At 45.0% G+C, this 20,968-nt stretch overlaps 1 protein-coding gene across 1 annotated transcript; it reads right to left on the reverse strand.

Moving 5' to 3' along the window:
- Positions 1-4,113: 4,113 nt before the first annotated feature.
- On the reverse strand, positions 4,114-8,024 carry LOC125454024 (5-hydroxytryptamine receptor 5A-like). Its single transcript, XM_048534264.2, has 2 exons — positions 7,326-8,024; positions 4,114-5,228 (listed from the first exon to the last, which is right to left on the reverse strand). The coding sequence occupies exons 1-2, from the start codon at positions 8,022-8,024 to the stop codon at positions 4,896-4,898; spliced, it is 1,032 nt and encodes a 343-aa protein (XP_048390221.1). The 3' UTR covers positions 4,114-4,895.
- Positions 8,025-20,968: the final 12,944 nt, after the last annotated feature.

Genomic DNA, 20,968 nt, shown 5'->3' on the forward strand with positions numbered 1-20,968 from the left:
TGTATGATTTGCAGATCCTTTGACAGATCGTTCACTTTCTCCTTATTTATTCCCCATTGCTTAACCCTCTGCTCCCTCCACTTCAATTCCAACCACACCATCAAATCCACAGATAAGGGGTGTAGTGGTGGCATAGCATGCTGACCTCTACGTTGCCTGAGGTAAGGCACCAACTCTCTGACACCTCCTCCTCCAATTATGACCCTACCTCTGATTACCAAACCATCATCTTCAGACCATTCATAACCTCATCATCTCAGGAGATCTCCTACCCACAGCCTTCAACCTCATCATTCCCAACCTTGCACTGCCCGTTTCTATCTCCTTCCCAAAATCCACAAACCTGATTGCCCCAGCTGACCCATTGTGTGCAATGGGGCAGGAAGAGGCAGAGACAATTTCTCTTGCCTTGACTCAGTCTTCCCACCACTGCCCCTTCCCCCAGTCCAAGAAATTCCCACCTACATTCAGGACATTTTCCCAGGCCCTCTACTTCCTCAAAGACTTCCAATTCCTTGACACCCCCCCCCAAAAAAAAAACCTCATCTTCACCAAGGACATGGACATGGCCATCCGCTTCTTCCTCTCCCACAAGCTCAACCAGTCCCCCTCCGCCAATATCCTCAACTTGCCCTCTCCAGTGTTCAAAAATGCCCTTAACCGCATCTCTTGCATTTCCTGCACTTCTGTCCTCAAATCCCCGCCCCCCCAACAAAAATTCTGAGGAACGGGTCACTGGACCTGAAACATCAATTCTGCTTTTTCCTTCATAGATGCTGCCAGACCTGTTGAGTTTTTCCAGAAAATTTGTTTTTGTTCAAAAAATAAAGGCAGAGTCCCCACGTACTCACATACCACCCCACCAACCTCCTCATCCGTCACTTCCACCACTTACAATCCAACCTGACGAGCGAAGAGATATTTCCCTCTCCACCCCATTTGCCTTTTGTAGGGATTGCTCACTCTGCAATCCCCTCTTCAACTCCACACTCCGCATTAAACCTGTTACACCCAGCACCTTTCCCTGCAACTGCAGAAGATGCTAGGCCTGCCCCTACGCTTCCCTCCACCCCTCACCTCCGTCCAAGGCCCAAAACAAACTTTCCACATCCGGCAGGGGTTCACCTGTACATTCTCCAACCTGGTCCACTGTATCCATTGCCCCTGGTGTGCCCTACTTTACATTGATGAAACCAAGTGCAGGCTCGGAGTTCTACTCGTGGAGCATCTGCATTCTGTACACTATAATCAATAACACCTTCTGGTCACTAAGCTTCCCTTGATGACATGTCCATCCTGGGTCTCCTCCAGTGCCATTGTGACGCCACACATAAAGTGGAGGAGCAACACCTCATATTCCACTCTGAGAGCCTACAGACCAATGGCCTGAACGTGGAAGATTTTAAAACTGGTGAATTCTAAATCCTTCCCACTCCCCATCCCATTTCCAGCCCTCCCTTTCATCCCCACCTTCTTGACCCAATACAACCTATCCATCTTCTCTCCCACCCTTCCCACTGACCAGGGCCTACCACCCCCTAACAGCATCTACCTATCACTCGCCCACATACCTTATCCCAGTCCCAACCCTCCTCCCTCTATTTATGTCCCAGCTCCTTTTCCCCCCCTCCCCAGTTTCGAAGGGTCTCGACCCGTCGACTTTCCTGCGCCTCCAATGCTGCCTGACCTGCTGTGTTCGTCCAGCTCAACTCTGTGTTGACTCTGACTCGAGCATCTACAGTTTTTGTTATTCCTGAACGGCTGTATTTTTCGATTTTATCTGCTGCATTCTTTAATACTGTCTTCCTTTGAACTTTCACTCACTGCAAAACGATCGACTGCCTCTTTGTAATCTTCAATGTGATAGTCGGTGAAATATATTTGATACGTTCACAAAGACACAACGAAATAAAATTCGTGTGATGCGTGATTTCAAGGCCAGGAACGGTTGAAATAGGGTAACAAGATGTAGAGGTAGATGAACACGGCAGGCCAGGCACTATCAGAGGAACAGGAAATCTGTTCGACAGCTTTTCTGCTCCTATGATGCTGTTTGCCCTGCTGTATGCATCCAGCTCTATACCTTGTTATATCAGATTCTCCGGCATCGGCATTCCTACTATCTCTGATTATTGAAGTGGGAATCTATCGTGATATATGTGGTTCAAAGGAATGTATCTGATATATGCGGTTCGAAGGAAGAAGCACTTCTATTCAGTTTTTATACATTTCTTTTAAAAAAATCTAGACTATAAAATAAGGTTCTAGTTTATTCTGACGAAAGCTGATGAAGATGTCCAAATAGACGCTGCTAAAGGTCGAAAGAAAGAATCGAAATTGTTCTTTAGAAAACCTGTTGTGTGTAATCAGGCAGCCAAATTGTAGACCGGGAAGGTAGCCATTCCCTTCGGCCTTCAGCATTGTGCTGCGAAAGCGTGAAAGGCATGCGTTAATCTTCGATTAAAATCTGTTAAAGAACAACGCGTGACATTGCTGAAATGTGAAATGTCCACCATCCGACTTACTAGAAATTGAATTTTATGTACCGACCCATCTCAGGAACGTCCTTAACATGTTACTAAGACAAATAGCCAGAGATAAGGGAAGGTCAGATCATTGAGCTTTCTGGGAATACACAGCTGTTAGGATGGAACAAAAACAAAGTTGCTGGAAAAGCTCTGCAGATCTGACAGCATCTGTGAAGGAAAAAAAGAGTGAAAGTTTCGGATCTGGTGCCCCTTCCTCAGGAGGGAACCTCCGGAGCTTTGGCTGGACTCTGCTCTCCTTAGAGAAGGACTGGGGAAATTAAACAATGGTAAGGACCTGATCCTTCCGCGACTGTAAAGTCCTGCTGAGTATGACGTCAAATGGCACATAGAAGGTCACGATTAATAGCAACAAGATACTGACAAAATAATATGTTCATTGATATAATGTTGGCTAGGAGACCAGGAAAATTAGTGACGTTTAAGCGACTGCTGGACATGCACATGGACAGCAGTGAATTGAGGGGAATGTAGGTTAGGTTATTTTATTTTTGGATTAGGATTATTCCACGGCACAACATCGTGGGCCGAGGGGCCTGCACTGTGCTGTAGTTTTCTATGTTCTATGAAGATTTCCACGGTTTTTTGTTACGACAGGGATGGGATCACATGTCCATTTCTAGGGAAAGTTGACCTCAACGTACCGTTTTACTTAAACAACGTTGTCTCTGAAAGTATATTATCTTCTCAAAACTGCATATGCAGTTCAATGCTGGGGGTGGGCCCATATTCTGCATAAGAGACACCATTGATTCGTGGCTAATATCAACATTTGTGGAATAACTAATCACTTGTTAGTAGCTAATGGAAAAGCATTGCTCCTTCTGTAACTGCTATGTGTATATTCTTGCCCAGGTGACTGTTACTGCTGTTTACGTTATTACATCAAGATTTCTATACATTTCCATGAATATGGTTGTAATTACATTATAGTTAGTCAACTATGACGATGGAACTCATTCTGGCGATTGAACTGTAATTAACTGTACTTGATTTAAAATTTATATCTCCTATAATATGTGTAATATAGAAATCATCATACTGTGACAGTTCCAGCAGAGTGGGGTATTTCATCGTGACAGGAGGGCAGGAAAGAAAATTCTCTACCATTAGAGTGTCAAATTCAAAACAAAATTAAAATTCATTATTGACGTAATAAATTATTGAAGTAAGTTTGATCAAATAACTTAGATAGCTCGGGAAGCAAATAGAGTAGGAACTTTGCCTTTCAACAAAGAATAAAACATCCTACAGTCTTTTTGTATAAACTTTGTTTACTTTAATGGTTATAATGTACGTTCGATAGTTGATACGTATTTTACATCATAAAATAATTCTGAAACAGTCTCAAAAGAGTATCCACTATGATTTATAAATCACTTCAGAGATACAAAACTGGCATAGTAGCGTAATGTTCGCTTTTCATATGCAAATAGACATTGGCGGGGCGGGGGGGGGGGGAACTACAAAATCTGGAAATCGTGAATATTCGGAGACACAAGTCAGTCTGAATAAATCCTCCAAATTGTGTTTTCCACTGAATGACCTGATGGTCAATGCTTTAGTAGTTTTGACTAGCTGATGCAAAGTCACCCTGAGAACTCATTTTGATTACAAGATGTAAGATGCAGCTTTTGGAATACTGCACGCCAGCAGCCAGTAGAGCAGAATAAAAATATCGATAACGGTTATGCGAGTTAATGGATGGCAAAATGAACGAAGGACTGTCAATTTATAGCCAGTAGTACATTTTTTGCTCATGTTATTTTACGAAACAGTTCAGATTTAGCCCAGATTCAGAACAAAATTATCAAAATGTGATCAGAAACCACTGATCTATTCTCGAGTATGAAATAAAATAATTACAGAATTGATATTCAAAGAGGATTCACAGTTCAGTCATAGGGACGATTGTAAAACTTTAAAGCCGGAAATGTCCCGTCATTTAAAATAATTTGTTCAAAGCATAAACTCAATTATCGTCAATATCTTAACAACATTTTATTTTATCTGAGATTGTGTGAATAAAGAGCTGGCATATCCTAGCGTCCGTGTATGCAACTGAGCTCGCATGGTAACGGAGGCAATTCTGAACCATCGAGGAAATTTCCTCCGCTTTTAACATAAACACATTTCGAAAAAAATCGCAAGTATTACAACAAAACAGTAAAGTGACTAGTCTAAACTTTATGTTTATATTCCACTCCAGACATCGTTATAACAGATTCGATATTTAATATTGTGATGATTTAATGCAATGAAGTATTACACTTCGTTTTTATTCTAAAAGGGGAATGTCACTGTTAGTACTTTAAGGATACTGCCGAGGACAGATTATTCGGCTTACCCTCATCGCTGTTTTATGAATAAATATCTGAAAGCGTTGTTGTAATTTTTGTTGAAAGCTGTGTAGATGAGAGGATTGAAGAAGGAATTGGAATAGCCGAGCCAGACAAATATACTCTTCCAGACAGGGGGGATGTTGCAAGAGCACAGAGGACTGATGAGCTCGGTGATGAAAAATGGGATCCAACACAGGACGAAGACCCCGATCAAGATCCCTACCATCACCGCTGCCTTCTTTTCCTTCTGTTGGCGCCAAGCTTCTCCGTCCGCCTGGAAGGTCAGGGCGGTATGTCGGACCGCACACTCCATCTGGGGCTGGTGGCTGGCTTCCTTCACCTATGATAAAGTTCACAGGTTAAAAGCATTCGAGCATCTTCAGGAAGCAGGGCAAGAAAGGCAACACTTCGACGGCGTTTAATGCTCAACGTCAAGTGAATTTCAGAATATAATGCTATCATTCGCTCATTGAATATTTAAATAGAAATTAGAAATCAAATTACAAATCCAGTTAGTTGTTTGCACTTATACAATAGTAATTTTAGTGTCCAAGTGAGCAACAAAACGAACGTGACTTAGGAGATTGAAATTGTATCAGTGATAATGGGAACTGCAGATGCTGGAGAATCCAAGATAACAAAGTGTGGAGCTGGATGAACACAGCAGGCCAAGCAGCATCTCAGGAGCACGAAAGCTGACGTTTTGTGCTTCGACCCTTCGTCAGAGATGGCCTGCTGCGTTCATCCAGCTCCACACTTTGTTATCGTGTCTTAGGAGGTTGACGTTCATTAATAGGTAGTTGAGATCCGCACTTTTTGTGACACCTTCACAATCGATCGACAGAAAATCGATAGAAAACGCCAGATACAAGTGTTACGATTTAAGACTTACTAGACCACTACTCTGTACTAATCCAGGATTCAAACTAGACGCACACCTGAATACACCATTGCTACATTCAATGCCATTTGCAAACACAGGAGTTGCCGCAGTGTGCTACCAAAACATGTTCCTCCACTTTTCCTCTGACGCTGGGTGTTCTCTCCATACTTTCGTCATCGAGTCAAACGGCTGACTCTGGAATCCTGCTTGCTGTCTGAAAAAAAGGCGTAACGTGAACATCTTCTCCCTGTTGTACAGTCTTTCTTATCTAGTTCTGCACTCTCTGGCGTTCCTTCCACAGTCACGGCGTCTTGCGGATTCCCTAGCAGCCTTGTGAAAATGCGAACTGATGCGCTGCTGATACCCGATCCCTGTCTTTTTTTCGTCTTTGTGGAACATTAGTACAACTTACATTACAAATACAAACCAAACATTTTATTTGATATCACAGAAAAGGGTCATGAATTAAAATGCAAGAATATAGAATGTGAACGAGTTTGACTGGTTAATACGCTTTTTTGCAATTTTTAAAATGTAGGTTCCAAACTCTTTTTGTACAAACGTTGAGGATGATCTGTGTTTGTTTGCGATCCTGTTTTAAGGTCCGATTTTCAAATGCAGTTGTTGCGGATATTTTGACAGGATGCTAAGACCGTGTGAGAAACCGCTTCAACTCTCTTCACTGTTTGGAGGGGTTTCAAAAAACACCACATGCCACTATCCCCAAACCCAGCTCGCTGCGTTCTCCAGTAATAACGAAAAAGGGGGGTGGGTTTCCTACAGCAAACCAGCAAAACAGAACAATTCAATACGTTTTATCGACTTTTTTTTCATTTGTAGAAAATGAGGGAAAGTATCCACATATGTTGTTCTAACGTAATTGTTTAAATGAGGGGAGGCAATGGCCCAGTGGTATTATCGCCGGGCCGTTCATCCAGAGTCCCGGGGAAAACACTAAATAAAAGCCGAAAGAAGTGCGGATTCTGCAAATCAGGAACAAAAACAGAAGTTGCTGGAAAAGTTCAGCAAGTCTGAAGAAAATGTCAGAGTTAACATTTCGGGTCCAGTGACCCTTCCTTAGATCTGATGGCAGCTAGGAAAATAAACTCCAGGGCAGGTCGTGGAATTTGCATTCAATAAAAAAAACTGGAATTACGAGCCTAATGATGACCGTGAATCCATTGACGACGGTCGGGAAAAATCTACCAGGTTCACTAACGTCCTTTAGGGAAGGAAACTGCCATCCTTACCTGGTCTGACCTACATGTGACTTCAGGTCCACCACAATGCGGTTGACTCCTAACGGCCCTCTGGGCAATTAGGGATGGACAATAAATGCTGCCTCATCAGCGACGCCCTCATCTGTGAATCTATTTTTCAAAATGGGTGTCAAATAATAAACATCTTGCCAAAAGACCAACTCGCTACCCAATATTGTATTGAGAGCAGCGTCAGTTCTAGTGTCTCTGCATCTTCAACCTACCGTCCTGACATAGATTCATGGCTGGGTGGGGAAAGGCATCAGGGTGTTTAGCGAAGCCCAGTCTCACTTACCTGCAGTATTTCGGGCAATGGGACAACAGCATTCCTCTTGCGGCTCGCTATCCTGAACTTGGCAGCCTTGTAGATTTTCCAGTATACGAACAGAACCACACAAAGCGGCAAGTAGAAAGCGCCGCAGGTTGAAAAGACGGTGTACGAGGGCTCCTGGCTGACTTGGCAGTTCTCCTTGTCAGCCGAGTAGGCTTCCCCCCATCCAAGAAGAGGAGAGAACGAGATGACAGCCGAAAGCGCCCATGTAAGGACGATCATAATATTGGAGATCCGCTTTCGAGTCTTTAAAGTGTAATCCAAGTGCCTGGTGATAGACCAGAACCTGTCCAGGGCGATGGCAGTAACATTCCAGATACTCGCCGTGCAGCACAAAACATCGAAGGAAATCCAAACGTAACACAAGACCCTGCCCAGCCTCCAGCGCCTCCCGAGGAGCTCATTGACCAGACTGAGAGGCATCACCAAGGCAGCCACCATCACATCAGAGACTGCCATAGAGGCCACCAAGTTATGAGGCACACGGTGAAAGGTCTTTACTCTCAGGATAGTTAGCAGCACCAAAAGGTTCCATGCGAAGGTGGCAATGATCAGAAAGCTCAGAAGAGTCACGCTCAGGACGCTCAAGACAGTAACAGACTCCCTCTCCAGCCTGCTGTTTTCTGAGCTTTCATTAAGGGGCAGGGATCCGTTGATGCACATGATTCACGGCTTAGCCTGGCTAAACAAACTCACATTTCAGGAGCGTTCATTTCCGCAGATTAATTATTAACAAATAACATCCAACAGACTGCAGCTAGTTCGTTAAATCCCTGTTGCGGCCAATGACGGCCCTTTATTTTTCACTGCTCTCAATCTCAGCAAGACGGCCAGTGGGTTCTTCAGAGATAATGGGAACTGCAGATGCTGGAGAATTCCAAGATAATAAAATGTGAGGCTGGATGAACACAGCAGGCCAAGCAGCATCTCAGGAGCACAAAAGCTGACGTTTCGGGCCTAGACCCTTCATCAGAGAGGGAGATGGGGAGAGGGAACTGGAATAAATAGGGAGAGAGGGGGAGGCGGACCGAAGATGGAGAGTAAAGAAGATAGGTGGAGAGAGTGTAGGTGGGGAGGTAGGGAGGGGATAGGTCAGTCCAGGGAAGACGGACAGGTCAAGGAGGTGGGATGAGGTTAGTAGGTAGCTGGGGGTGCGGCTTGGGGTGGGAGGAAGGGATGGGTGAGAGGAAGAACAGGTTAGGGAGGCAGAGACAGGTTGGACTGGTTTTGGGATGCAGTGGGTGGGGGGGAAGAGCTGGGCTGGTTGTGTGGTGCAGTGGGGGGAGGGGACGAACTGGGCTGGTTTAGGGATGCAGTAGGGGAAGGGGAGATTTTGAAACTGGTGAAGTCCACATTGATACCATATGGCTGCAAGGTTCCCAGGCGGAATATGAGTTGCTGTTCCTGCAACCTTCGGGTGGCATCATTGTGGCAGTGCAGGAGGCCCATGATGGACATGTCATCAAGAGAATGGGAGGGGGAGTGGAAATGGTTTGCGACTGGGAGGTGCAGTTGTTTGTTGCGAACTGAGCGGAGGTGTTCTGCAAAGCGGTCCCCAAGCCTCCGCTTGGTTCCCCCTTGGTTTCTCCTTGACCTGTCCGTCTTCCCTGGACTGACCTATCCCCTCCCTACCTCCCCACCTACACTCTCTCCACCTATCTTCTTTACTCTCCATCTTCGGTCCGCCTCCCCCTCTCTCCCTATTTATTCCAGTGGGTTCTTCAGCTAGCGAGCCTTATTAACCAAACGGAGGAAGAGGGCGAGCTTTTACTTGCATTATCACTTCAAAGCTTCCCCATGAAGGCTCCAGCCGGTTAGCGGAGAACTGAGGCTCTGTGCAAATTGCGTTCAAGTACCGAGCAATTTGTGAGATAAAAAGGTCAACTGTGATCACAATGATGACGAGCCACTTGTAGAAATGGAATAAACCCTAATTCCCAAAAAAAGAATAAGTTCTGAGTTCTTCATGCCTACGCACATGAATTCTTAGCAACTGGCAATCGGGCATTGTTTTGTCTTCATGACCCTAGCCATGCTGAGAGTACTTTCAGTTTTATAAGGATATGTAAGGCATTAGATTCTATTTGACGTGAGTTAAATTATAGTGAACAATAGAATTCAGAAAACAAGTTAAAATGTAACTTTAACTGACAATTATCTTGTGAAGAAGGCCATGATAATAGATTTATGACAAAATCTTTATCAGACATCAATGCAGACAAAACTAGATCAAGATAAGTGGAATTAAAGGAACAAAAGAAGTACTGGAAATTTATCATACATGGCCAGGCCAAGAAAGGAAAACTAAACCTTATTATTCAACAAAGGATGCTTGTGAGCAACGAAACTTCAGTTTCCAGAGATAAATTGAAATATAATGGGAATAAATAGAGTTGAAGAGGGAAGAATGGACATGAGATGATGGGAAGTGATTATCTGATACTGGATCATCAGATATCTCAACTTGGTTCTGCACATACCCATCAGTAAGTTTATTGTACTGCTACAGACTTGGGAGTTCTTTTTAAGGAAGCAGAAAAGCAAAAATAATCAACAGTTATAAAAGCGACATATTCCAATTAAACAAAACAACCTTGTGCCAAAACAAGCAGAGGCTGCATTAATAGTCTAAACTCTGGCAAAAAAAACCCCACCAGTTCTTACCTCTTGTACAATTAAACTGCATATTCAATTTCTTGTTTAATAAACTTACAACTGTAGTTGCAAAAATGTAATTTATTTCTCATTGTACATACATGAAGCATTGCTCTCTTCCACTCAAAGCGTTCAATATCCTGCTCATTGTTCAGTGCGGTCTGCCTCATTGTTTCTGTTACCCACTCCCTGGCCTGGCTGTTTTCCAGCTACATACATTTATTTTACTGCAAACACTTTGCAATAATTGGGTCAGGCGATGGCCAAGTGGTATTATGACTGGACTGTCAATCCAAAGGCCCAGATAATGTTCTGGGGGCCTAGCTTTGAATCCTGCCAATGCAGATGATGGAATTTGAATTCACTAAATATCTGGAATTAAGAGTCGAATGATGACGGTGAATTGATTGTTGGGATAAATGCTCTGGTTCACTAATGTCCTTTAGGGAAGGAAACTGCCATAGAACCTGGTCTGGCTTGCACGTGACAACAGACCCTCAGCAGTGTAGTTGGCTCTTAACTACCCTCTGGGTAATAAATACTGCCTAGCCAGCAATGCCCTCGTCCTGTGAATTAAAAAAAACCTGTAATTAACCCTTTTAGTTTTAATCCTTTCACCTTTATGCCCTTACTAATAAAAAAAACTGTCAATCTCACCTTTGAACTTATTAATGATCCTGCCTCAAATGGCTTTTGTGATAAGGAAATCCACACGTTTACTATCCTCTCAGAAAGAAATTCATTGCCATCTTTGCCTTAAATGTGCAACCTCATATTCTGATATTCGGCCAAATTCTCACACAATGGGAAACAACCTCTCAACATTGGCCCTGTCAAGTTTCCTAAGAATCTTTAATGCCTCAGGATGGTCATCTACCAGCCTTCTATATGGTACAGACAAACCTACTTAATGTTTTCTCATCGGAAAATATCTCCATGCCTGGTATTAATATAGGGAGCCTTCTCTAGGCTGCCTCCAATGCCAGTTTGGCATTGGGTTCTGAAGAAGGGTCACCAAACCTGAAATGTTAACTTTGATTTTTCTCCACAGATGCTGCCTGTCCTCCAGAGATTTTCCCACAATTTCTGTTCTTATTTCAGATTTCCAGCATCCGCAGTACTTTCAGGTTTTGTCCAGCGTAATATTCTTCAGATGAGGGGATGAAGACTGTTCACAGTATTCCAGGTATGGTCTAACTCGTGTATTGTATGGTATTGGCAAGACTTCTGCACTTTTTTATATAAAATTAGAATGTGTTGGAGAAACTCAGCATGTGTATTAGCATCTCTGGAGATAGAAATTGAGTTAACAAGCCAGTAGCCATGAAAAGACAAAAATCACACCTTCTGTGATTGCATGGGGAGATCACGTGAGCAGGGGTGGCAGATTTGAGTGAAAATGTACTGAGTGATGGGGTAGTGTGTCAGGGTATCACTCAGGTATGGATCCTTATAGAATGATGACAGTGGAGAGGAGGGAAAAATGAATTTTATCCTGCTGAAGTCATTGGAAGATTTTTCTTTGAATGTCAATGGTGGGGTGGAAAGTGAGGATATGAGAAACTATATCATTCTGAGAGGGAGAAGAAGGGGAGGACAGAAATGCTGTGAATGGTCTGGACACAGCTGGAGGCCTTGTCATCACATTGGGATGCGGCAGGGTGTGATTCCTGACGTGAGGAATAAGGATGATATAGCAGAGGCACCTCTCATAAAACATGGCATCATCAGAACAAATGCAATGGAGACGGAGAAATTGGGAGAATGGAATGTCTCATATCTTAATAACTGGCCTTATTTGCAGGATCCTTAGACACTGGTGAGGTCCCGGAGGCCTGCAGACTTGCTAATGTTGTACCCTTGTTTAAGGAGGGCAGCAAGGATAATCCAGGTAATTATCGATCGGTGAGCCTGACGTCAATAGTAGGGAAGCTACTGGAGAAGATACTGAGGGATAGGATCTATTCCCATTTGGAAGAAAATGGGCTTATCAGTGATAGGCAGCATGGTTTCGTGCAGGGAAGGTCATGTCTTACCAACATAATAGAATTCTTTGAGGACGTGACAAAGTTGATTGAGAGGGAAAAGCTGTAGATGTCATATACATGGACTTCAGTAAGGCGTTTGATAAGGTTCCCCATGGCAGGCTGATGGATAAAGTGAAGTCACATGGGGTCCAGGGTGTGCTAGCTAGATGGATAAAAAACTGGCTAGGCAACAGGAGACAGAGAGTAGTAGTAGAAGGGAGTTTCTCAAATTGGAGACCTGTGACCAGTGGCTATTTGTGATATATGTAAATGATTTGGAGGAAGGTGTAGGTGGTCTGATCAGCAAGTTTGCAGATGACACTAAGATTGATGGAGTAGCAGATAGTGAAGGGTACTGTCAGAGATTACAGCAGAATATAGATAGACTGGAGAGTTGGGCAGATAAATGGCAGATGGAATTCAATCCGGGCAAATGCGAGGTGATGCATTTTGGAAGATCAAATTCAAGGGCAAACTATACAGTAAATGGAAAAGTCGTAGGGAAAATTGATGAACAGAGAGATCTGGGTGTTCAGGTCCATTGTTCCCTGAAGGTGACAACGCAGGTCAGTAGGGTGGTCAAGAAGACATATGGCATGCTTTCCTTCATTGGATGGGGTATTGAGTACAAGAGTTGGCAGGTCATGTTGCAGTTGTATAGAACTTTGGTTTGGCTACATTTGGAGTACTGTGTACAGTTCTGGTCGCCACATTACGAAAAGGATGTGGATCCTTTGGAGAGGGTGCAGAGGAGATTCACCACGATGTTGCCTGGTATGGAGGCTGCTAGCCAGGAAGAGAGGTTGAGTAGATTAGGATTATTTTCATTAGAAAGACGGAGATTGAGGGGGGTCCTGATTGAGGTCTACAAAATCATGAGGGGTATAGACAGGGTGGATAGCAAGAAGCTTTTTCCCAGAGTGGGGGGCTCAATTACTAGGGGTCATGAGTTCAAAGTGAGAGGAGGTAAGTTTAAGGGAGATATGCATGGAAAGTTCTTTACACAAAAGGGTGGTGGGTGCCTGGAACGCATTGCCAGCAGGGGTGGTAGACACAGGCACGTTAGCATCTTTTAAGATATATTTGGACAGGTACATGGATGGGCAGGGGGCAAATGGACATAAACCCTTAGAAAATAGATGACAGGTTAGACAGAGGGTCTCGATCAGCGCAGGCTTGCAGGGCCGAAGGGCCTGTTCCTGTGCTGTAATTTTCTTTGTTCTTTTTGTGCAACAGCTAATTGATTGCATTTTGGAAATATAAGTTACATCTATTGTATCTATTGATGAACAGAGAGATCAAGGTGTTCAGGACCATTGTTCCCTGAAGGTGACAACACAGGTCAATAGGTAATAAAGTGTGAAGCTGGATGAACACAGCAGGCCGAGCAGCATCTCAGGAGCACAAAAGCTGATGTTTCGGGCCTAGACCCTTCATCAGAGAGGGGGATGGGGTGAGGGTTCTGGAATAAATCGGGAGAGAGGGGGAGGCAGACCGAAGATGGAGAGTAAAGAAGATAGGTGGAGAGGAGAGTATAGGTGGGGAGGTAGGGAGGGGATAGGTCAGTCCAGGGAAGACGGACAGGTCAAGGAGGTGGGATGAGGTTAGTAGGTAGGAAATGGAGGTGCGGCTTGGGGTGGGAGGAAGGGATGGGTGAGAGGAAGAACAGGTTAGGGAGGCAGAGACAGGCTGGGCTGGTTTTGGGATGCACTGGGGGGAGGGGAAGATCTGGGCTGGTTGTGTGGTGCAGTGGACGAACTGGGCTGGTTTGGGATGCGGTGGGAGAAGGCGAGATTTTGAAGCTGGTGAAGACTGCAACTTTCCCCCCACAGTGGTCGAGAACGCCCTTGACCGCGTCTCCCGCATTTCCCGCAACACATCCCTCACACCCCGCCCCCGCCACAACCGCCCAAAGAGGATCCCCCTCATTCTCACACACCACCCCACCAACCTCCAGACACAACGCATCATCCACCGACACTTCTGCCATCTACAATCCGACCCCACCACCCAAGACATTTTTCCATCCCCACACTTGTTTGCTTTCCGGAGAGACCACACTCTCCGTGACTCCCTTGTTTGCACCACACTGCCCTCCAACCCCACCACACCCGGCACCTTCCCCTGCAACCGCAGGAAATGCTACACTTGCCCCCACACCTCCTCCCTCACCCCTATCCCATGCCCCAAGATGACTTTCCATATTAAGCAGAGGTTCACCTGCACATCTGCCAATGTGGTATACTGTATCCATTGTACCCGGTTTGTGGCTTCCTCTACATTGGGGAAACCAAGCGGAGGCTTGGGGACCGCTTTGCAGAACACCTCCGCTCGGTTTGCAATAAACAACTGCACCTCCCAGTCGCGAACCATTTCAACTCCCACTCCCATTCTTTAGATGACATGTCCATCATGGGCCTCCTGCAGTGCCACAATGATGCCACCCAAAGGTTGCAGGAACAGCAACTCATATTCCGCTTGGGAACCCTGCAGCCCAACGGTATCAATGCGGACTTCACCAGCTTCAAAATCTCCCCTTCCCCCACCACATCCCAAAACCAGCCCAGCTCGTCCCCTCCCCCCACTGCACCACACAACCAGCCCAGTTCTTCCCCTCCCCCCACTGCATCCCAAAACCAGCCCAGCCTGTCTCTGCCTCCCTAACCTGTTCTTCCTCTCACCCATTCCTTCTTCCCACCCCAAGCCGTACCTCCATTTCCTACCTACTAACCTCATCCCACCTCCTTGACCTGTCCGTCTTCCCTGGACTGACCTATCCCCTCCCTACCTCCCCACCTATACTCTCCTCTCCACCTATCTTCTTTTCTCTCCATCTTCGGTCTGCCTCCCCCTCTCTCCCTATTTATTCCAGAACTCTCTCCCCATCCCCCTCTCTGATGAAGGGTCTAGGCCCGAAACGTCAGCTTTTGTGCTCCTGAGATGCTGCTTGGCCTGCTGTGTTCATCCAGCTCCACACTTTGTTTTCTTGGATTCTCCAGCATCTGCAGCTCCCATTATCACTGATATAGATGTACTGCTCTATTTGTCTGCATACAGTCATCGCGTTATACAATGCAGAAATGGACTGTTCAGACCAACTCTTCCACACTGAACACATATCCTAAACTGATCTAGTCCCATTTGCCAGCATTTGGCCCATATCCCTCTAATACATTCCTATTCATGTACCCATACAGATGCCTTTTAATGTTATAGCTGTACCTACCAGCACCACATCCTCTGGCAGCTCATTCCATACACACACATGTAAAAAAGGTACCTCTCAGTTCCCTTTTAAATCTTTCCCTCTCACCTTAAAGCTATGCCCCCTAGTTTTAGACTCCCCTACTCAGGGATGGAGGCTTTGATTTTTCACCCTATTCTTGCTTCTCATGATTTTACAAACCTCTAAAGCCAGCCCACAGCCCCTGACACCCCAGCCAAGTCAGTCACTCCCTGTAGTTCTAACCCTCCAATCCTGGCAACATCCTTGTAAATCTTTTCTGGACCCTTTCATGTTTAACAACATCTTTCCTATATCAGCGGGATCAGAATTGAATGCATTATTCTAAAAGTGGCCTAACCAATGTCCTATACAGGCACAAAATGACATGCCACCTCTTATACTCAATGTATTCACCAATGAAGACAAACATGTCAAATGATGCTTTTTTCACCACCCTGTCAACCTGTGTCTACATGTTGAAGGAATAATGCACCTGCACTCCTCGGCCCACTTTTTCAGCAAAACTCCCCAGGATCCTATCGGTAACTGCTTAGGTATATATAAAGGATCCTATAGCATTATTCAAACAGGCAAGTTTACCCAATATGTAGACTCAATGTTGATTTCTTCAACAATATGCCAAATTGGAATATTTAACCATTTCTCATGGCCGTTTCTCGGATCAATGTGCAAATCAGCTGTGGCCTTTGCTGACTTAAAGAAAAGAACTGGAGAGCCTTGCAGAGTTCTGAGTGTTCAAAGCATGCTGTACAAGACTGTACTTGTAGTCCAGACTGAGTCCAGATAGTCCAATTAAAAATGTGGATGAAGATAAATATCTTCAGAGTGACAGTATAAATCAAACTGGCGTTCAGCATTCCTCAGCAGTTGTGGGCTTCTTTGGCTGCATCAGTATTCACTGACTATCCTTAAATGCATTGAGAAGGAAGTTGTGAGTTGCTTTCTTGAATGGCAGCAGGTCATGTGGTGTGGATTTACCCAGAGTGTTGTTAAGGAGGAAGTTCAGGAGTATGTTCCAGCAACAATATGCACAATAATATATTTCCCAGTCAGGATGGTGAATGATGCTGCTCTTGACTTTCTAGATAGTCGTGGTCAGAGGTTTGGAAAATACTGTCTAAGGAGCTTTAGTGAATTTCTACAGTGCATCTTATAGATGGTACACACTGCTGCAACTGTGTATTGGGGTGAAAATGTGGTAGTAATCAAGTAGGCTGCTTTATCCTGGATGTTATCAAGCTGCACTTGTCATTGGAAATACACTGATCCAAGCAAGTGGGGTGTATTTTATCATACAGCATCCTAGGAGCACAAAAGCTGATGTTTCGGGCCTAGTTCGTGACTGGGAGGTGCAATTGTTTACTGTGAACCGATCGTATTCCGCTTGGGAGCCCTGTAGCCCAATGGTATCAATGGTTTCACAAGCTTCAAAATCTCCCCTCCCCCCATTGCATCCCAAAACCAGCCCAGCTCATCCCCGCCTGCCTAACCTGTTCTTCCTCTCACCTAACCCCTCCTCCCACCTCAAGCAGCACCTTCATTTCCTACCTACTAACCTCATCCTGCCCCCTTGCCCTGCCCATCCTCCCCGGACTGACCGATCTCCTCCCTACCTGCCTACCCATACTGTCCTCTGCACCTATCTTCTCCTCTATCTATCTTCAGTCCACCTCTCCCTCTCTCCCTATTTATTTCAGAATCCTCTCCCCATCCCCCTTTTCTGGTGAAGGGTCTCGGCCCAAAACATCAGCTTTTGGCCTGCGGTGTTCATCCAGCCCCACACTTTGTTATCTTGGATTCTGTAGCATCTGCAGTTCCCATTATCTCTGTACTTTACCATACTCCTGCCTTGCCCCTTGTAGATGATGGTCTAACACTGAGGAGTCAGATGTTTTACTCATAGACTTTCTAAACGCTGACCTGTCCTTGTAATGAGTATCTGTATGCCTAGTTCAGTATCTGGTCAACAGATGTAATATTGCATTGTTATAATGCCAGCTGGTGTAAAATTATATTGTTACAATCCCACAGTTTAGTGTCATTAATGCTAAAACACAGAACCTCAGTTAATGTTCTGTTTTGAATCTGCCACTGCAGATGAATTCAATAAAAATATCTGTAATTATCAATCTACTGCTGACCATGAAACCATTACTCATTGTCAGAATGGAAATTTTGCCTAGCTGTGACACCAGACCCACAAAATTGTGGTTGACTCTCAGCTGACCTCTGAATTTGCTTACCAAGCCACTCAGTTGTATCAATCACTATAAAGTCTCAACAAAGAAATGAAACGTGATAGGTCACCTGGCATTGACCTAAGCTGGCTGCAGATGAACCTGTCCATGACAGCATGGGTAAGAATGATCACTGCACAGTCCTTGTGGAGATGAATTCACACCTTCACATTGAGAATACCCTCCATCATGTCATGTGGCACAATTGCTGTGCTAAATAGAGTAGGCTTCTAGTCGATCCAGCAACTCAAGATTGGCATCCATGAGACACTGTGGTCATCAATAGCAGAATTATATTCTAGCACAATCTGCAACTTCATGACTTGGCATATACTTCACTCAACCTTTATCGTCAGGGGATCAAGCCTGATTCAATGGAGGGTGTAGGAAGGCATGCCAGGAGCAGCATTACACATACTTAAAAATGAGGTATCAACCTGATGAAGCTACCGAACAGGTTACTCACAAAATTTTAAAAAGTCACAAGCGGACAGAGATAGCACAAACTGTACATGCTCTAGGAGGAGACAACAGTGCTGGAAGAACACAGCAGGCCAGAAAGCAGTGGGGCAGGAAAGTTGATGTTTCCGGTGTTGACCCTTCTTCACAAATGGGGAGGGGGAAGGGAGCTCAGAAACAAATAGAGAGAGCAGGAGTGAGGCAGCGGAAGGTAGGAGAGATAGTGATAGGTGAGAGCAGGTAGGGAGTAGTGGGGATTGGTCAGTGGGATGCATATGGCAGATAGGTGGGAGAAAAGATATACAGATTGTGTCAGGTCAAGGAGGTGGGGATGAGGGGACCAGGGTGGAGAGATTTTAAAACTGGTGAATTCCACATCTAGGCCGTTGGGCCTAATGCTCCCAAGGTGGAAAAACATAGAACATAGAACATTACAGCACAGTACAGGCCCTTCAGCCCTCGATGCTGTGCCAACCTGTCATACTGACCTGAAGCCCATCTAACCTATTCCATGTACGTCCATATGCTTGTCCAATGACGACTTAAATGTACTTAAAGTTGGCAAATCTACTCCCGTTGCAGGCATAATGAGGTGTTGGTCCTCCAGTTTGCAGGTGGTGTCATTGTGACACTGGAGGAAATTCAGGATGAACATGTCACCCAGGGAGTGGGAGGGGAGTTAAAAATGATTGGTGACCGGAAGGTGTTGTCGTTTGTCACGTCTAGAGCACACATGCTCTATGAAAAGATGTCTGAGTCTATACTTGGTCTCACCAATGTAGATGAGGCCACATCGGGAGCAGCAGATACAGTAGACCAAGTTAATGGATGTGTAGATGAACCCCTGTCTGATATGAATGGTAGGCTTCGGGCCTTGAATGAAGGAAGGTGAGGAGGGAGATATAGAGGCAGGTGTAGCACTTCCTGCTTTTGCAGGGAAAGGTGCCGGTGTGGTCGAGTTAGTGGAGAGTGTGGAGGGAAAGAGGGAGTCACAGAGAACACCGTCCCTCCAATAGGGAGATGGGGTGGGAACGGAAATATCTCTTTGATTGTGGGATTGGATTGTTGGTGGCTGAAGTGGCGGAGAATGAAACACTAGATGTGGAAGTTGGTGGGGTGATACGTGAGGGCAAGGGGGGTTGTGTCTTTATTTTTGTTGGGGGGGAGAAGGGTTATGGGGCAGAAGTGCAGGAGATGGGGTTGAGGGCATTTTCGATCACTAGAGGGGGAAGTTATAGTTCTTGAAAAAGAACATCTGGGATGTTTGGGAGTGGAACACCTCACCTTGGGAGCAGATACAGTGGAGGTGGAGGAATTGGGACTAGGGGATCACATTCTTGCAGGAGGGTGGGGGAGAGGAGGAGTAGTGTATGTAGCTGTGTGAGTCAGTGAGCTTGAAATAGATGTCAGTTTCGAGGCGATCACCGAGGTAGAGAATGAGAGGCCCAGGAAGAAGATGGAGGTAGCAGAAATGGTCCAGGTGAATTTGAGGTTGAGGTGAAAGGTGTTATTAAAGTTGATGAACTGTTTAAGCTCCTCATGGGAGCATGAGGCAGTTGCAGTACAGTCATAAATGTAATGGAGGAAGAGGTGGGGGATAGTGCCATTGTAAACTGGGACAAGGTAACCCTAACAGCCCAAGCCAAACATAGACATGGACGGGAATTCCTCGAGACATGGTTCTCCACCCATAATGCAACTGACAAACATACAGAATTGGACCCTACATACAAACCCATACAGATCAAAATCAGAAGTAACACAAATCATTACAACAGACCAGACAATGTAAATTCCAAACAGATTAGAATAACATTGTTTCATCAGAGGCTCCACTTCACCTAGCATGGTCACGAAAAATCTGAATGAGAACAAGTCAATTCAGTGAGTAAGTCAACAACCTCATACCACTATTGTGCCCCTTTATGTATGGGTTTCATGGTGTGGTTAGGGTTGGATCAGAGGGAGCGGAGGGCTGTGCATTCCATGGGGGAAGAGGTTGGAATGAGTGAGAGGGGGTGGAGAAATTGAGGCAATCAATGTTGTGATGGCAGCTGGAAACAAAGAGGTCGAGGGAGGATTGAAGGCTGTGATGTGGTGTCCAGGAGGATGAGGTTTATTGGAGGTGGGAGAAGAGAGACAATTGTGGTTGTTGGAGGTCAGTCATCTCAGCTTTAGGGCATCTCTGTAAAGGTTCTTCAGGCTACTGTCCTAGGCCCAACCATCTCCAGCTGTTTCATTAATGAATGAACTTCCATCATTGGGTCAGAAGTGGGGATGTTCACTGATAATTGCACAATATTCACAACTTTTGAGTTACTGAAACAGTCCATGTTCAAATGCAACAAGATGTTCAAAATTCTGACTTTGGCTGACAAATGAAATGCAACATTTATGCCACATCAATGTCAATGACCATCACCAATGACAGACATTCAATGTCTTTACCATCACTGAATTCCCCACTATCATCATCTTGAGGGTTAGCATTGACCATAAACTCAACCGGACTTGCCCTATAAATACAGTGGCTACAAGAGCTGTTTAGAGGCTAGGCAAGTAGCTCATCTCCTGATTGCACAAAGCCCATCCACCAACTGCAAGGCACAAGTCTGGAGTGTGATGGAATACTCTTTACCTGCCTGGATGAATACAGCTCCAATAAGATTCAACAAGTCACCCAGGACAAAGTTTCCCATTTGTTTTGCACCACATTCACTCCTTCCATCACTGATGCTCAGTAGCAGCAATGTGTACTATCCACAAGTTGAACTACAGCAATTCACCAATGATCCTTAGACAGTACCTTCCAAATGCATGACCGCTTCTATCTAGGACAAGGGCAGAAAGTATATAGGAACACTATCATGGTTGGATTACCAGTATGTGAGCTAGTCATCTTACGATAGATGGATGGATGGATGGATAGAATTGTCATTTTGAGGTCCAGGGACATTTTTAGATGTACCAAATGGTACATTT

This window comes from Stegostoma tigrinum, chromosome 7 (genome assembly GCF_030684315.1).
Source record: "Stegostoma tigrinum isolate sSteTig4 chromosome 7, sSteTig4.hap1, whole genome shotgun sequence".
NCBI classification, from domain to species: domain Eukaryota; kingdom Metazoa; phylum Chordata; class Chondrichthyes; order Orectolobiformes; family Stegostomatidae; genus Stegostoma; species Stegostoma tigrinum.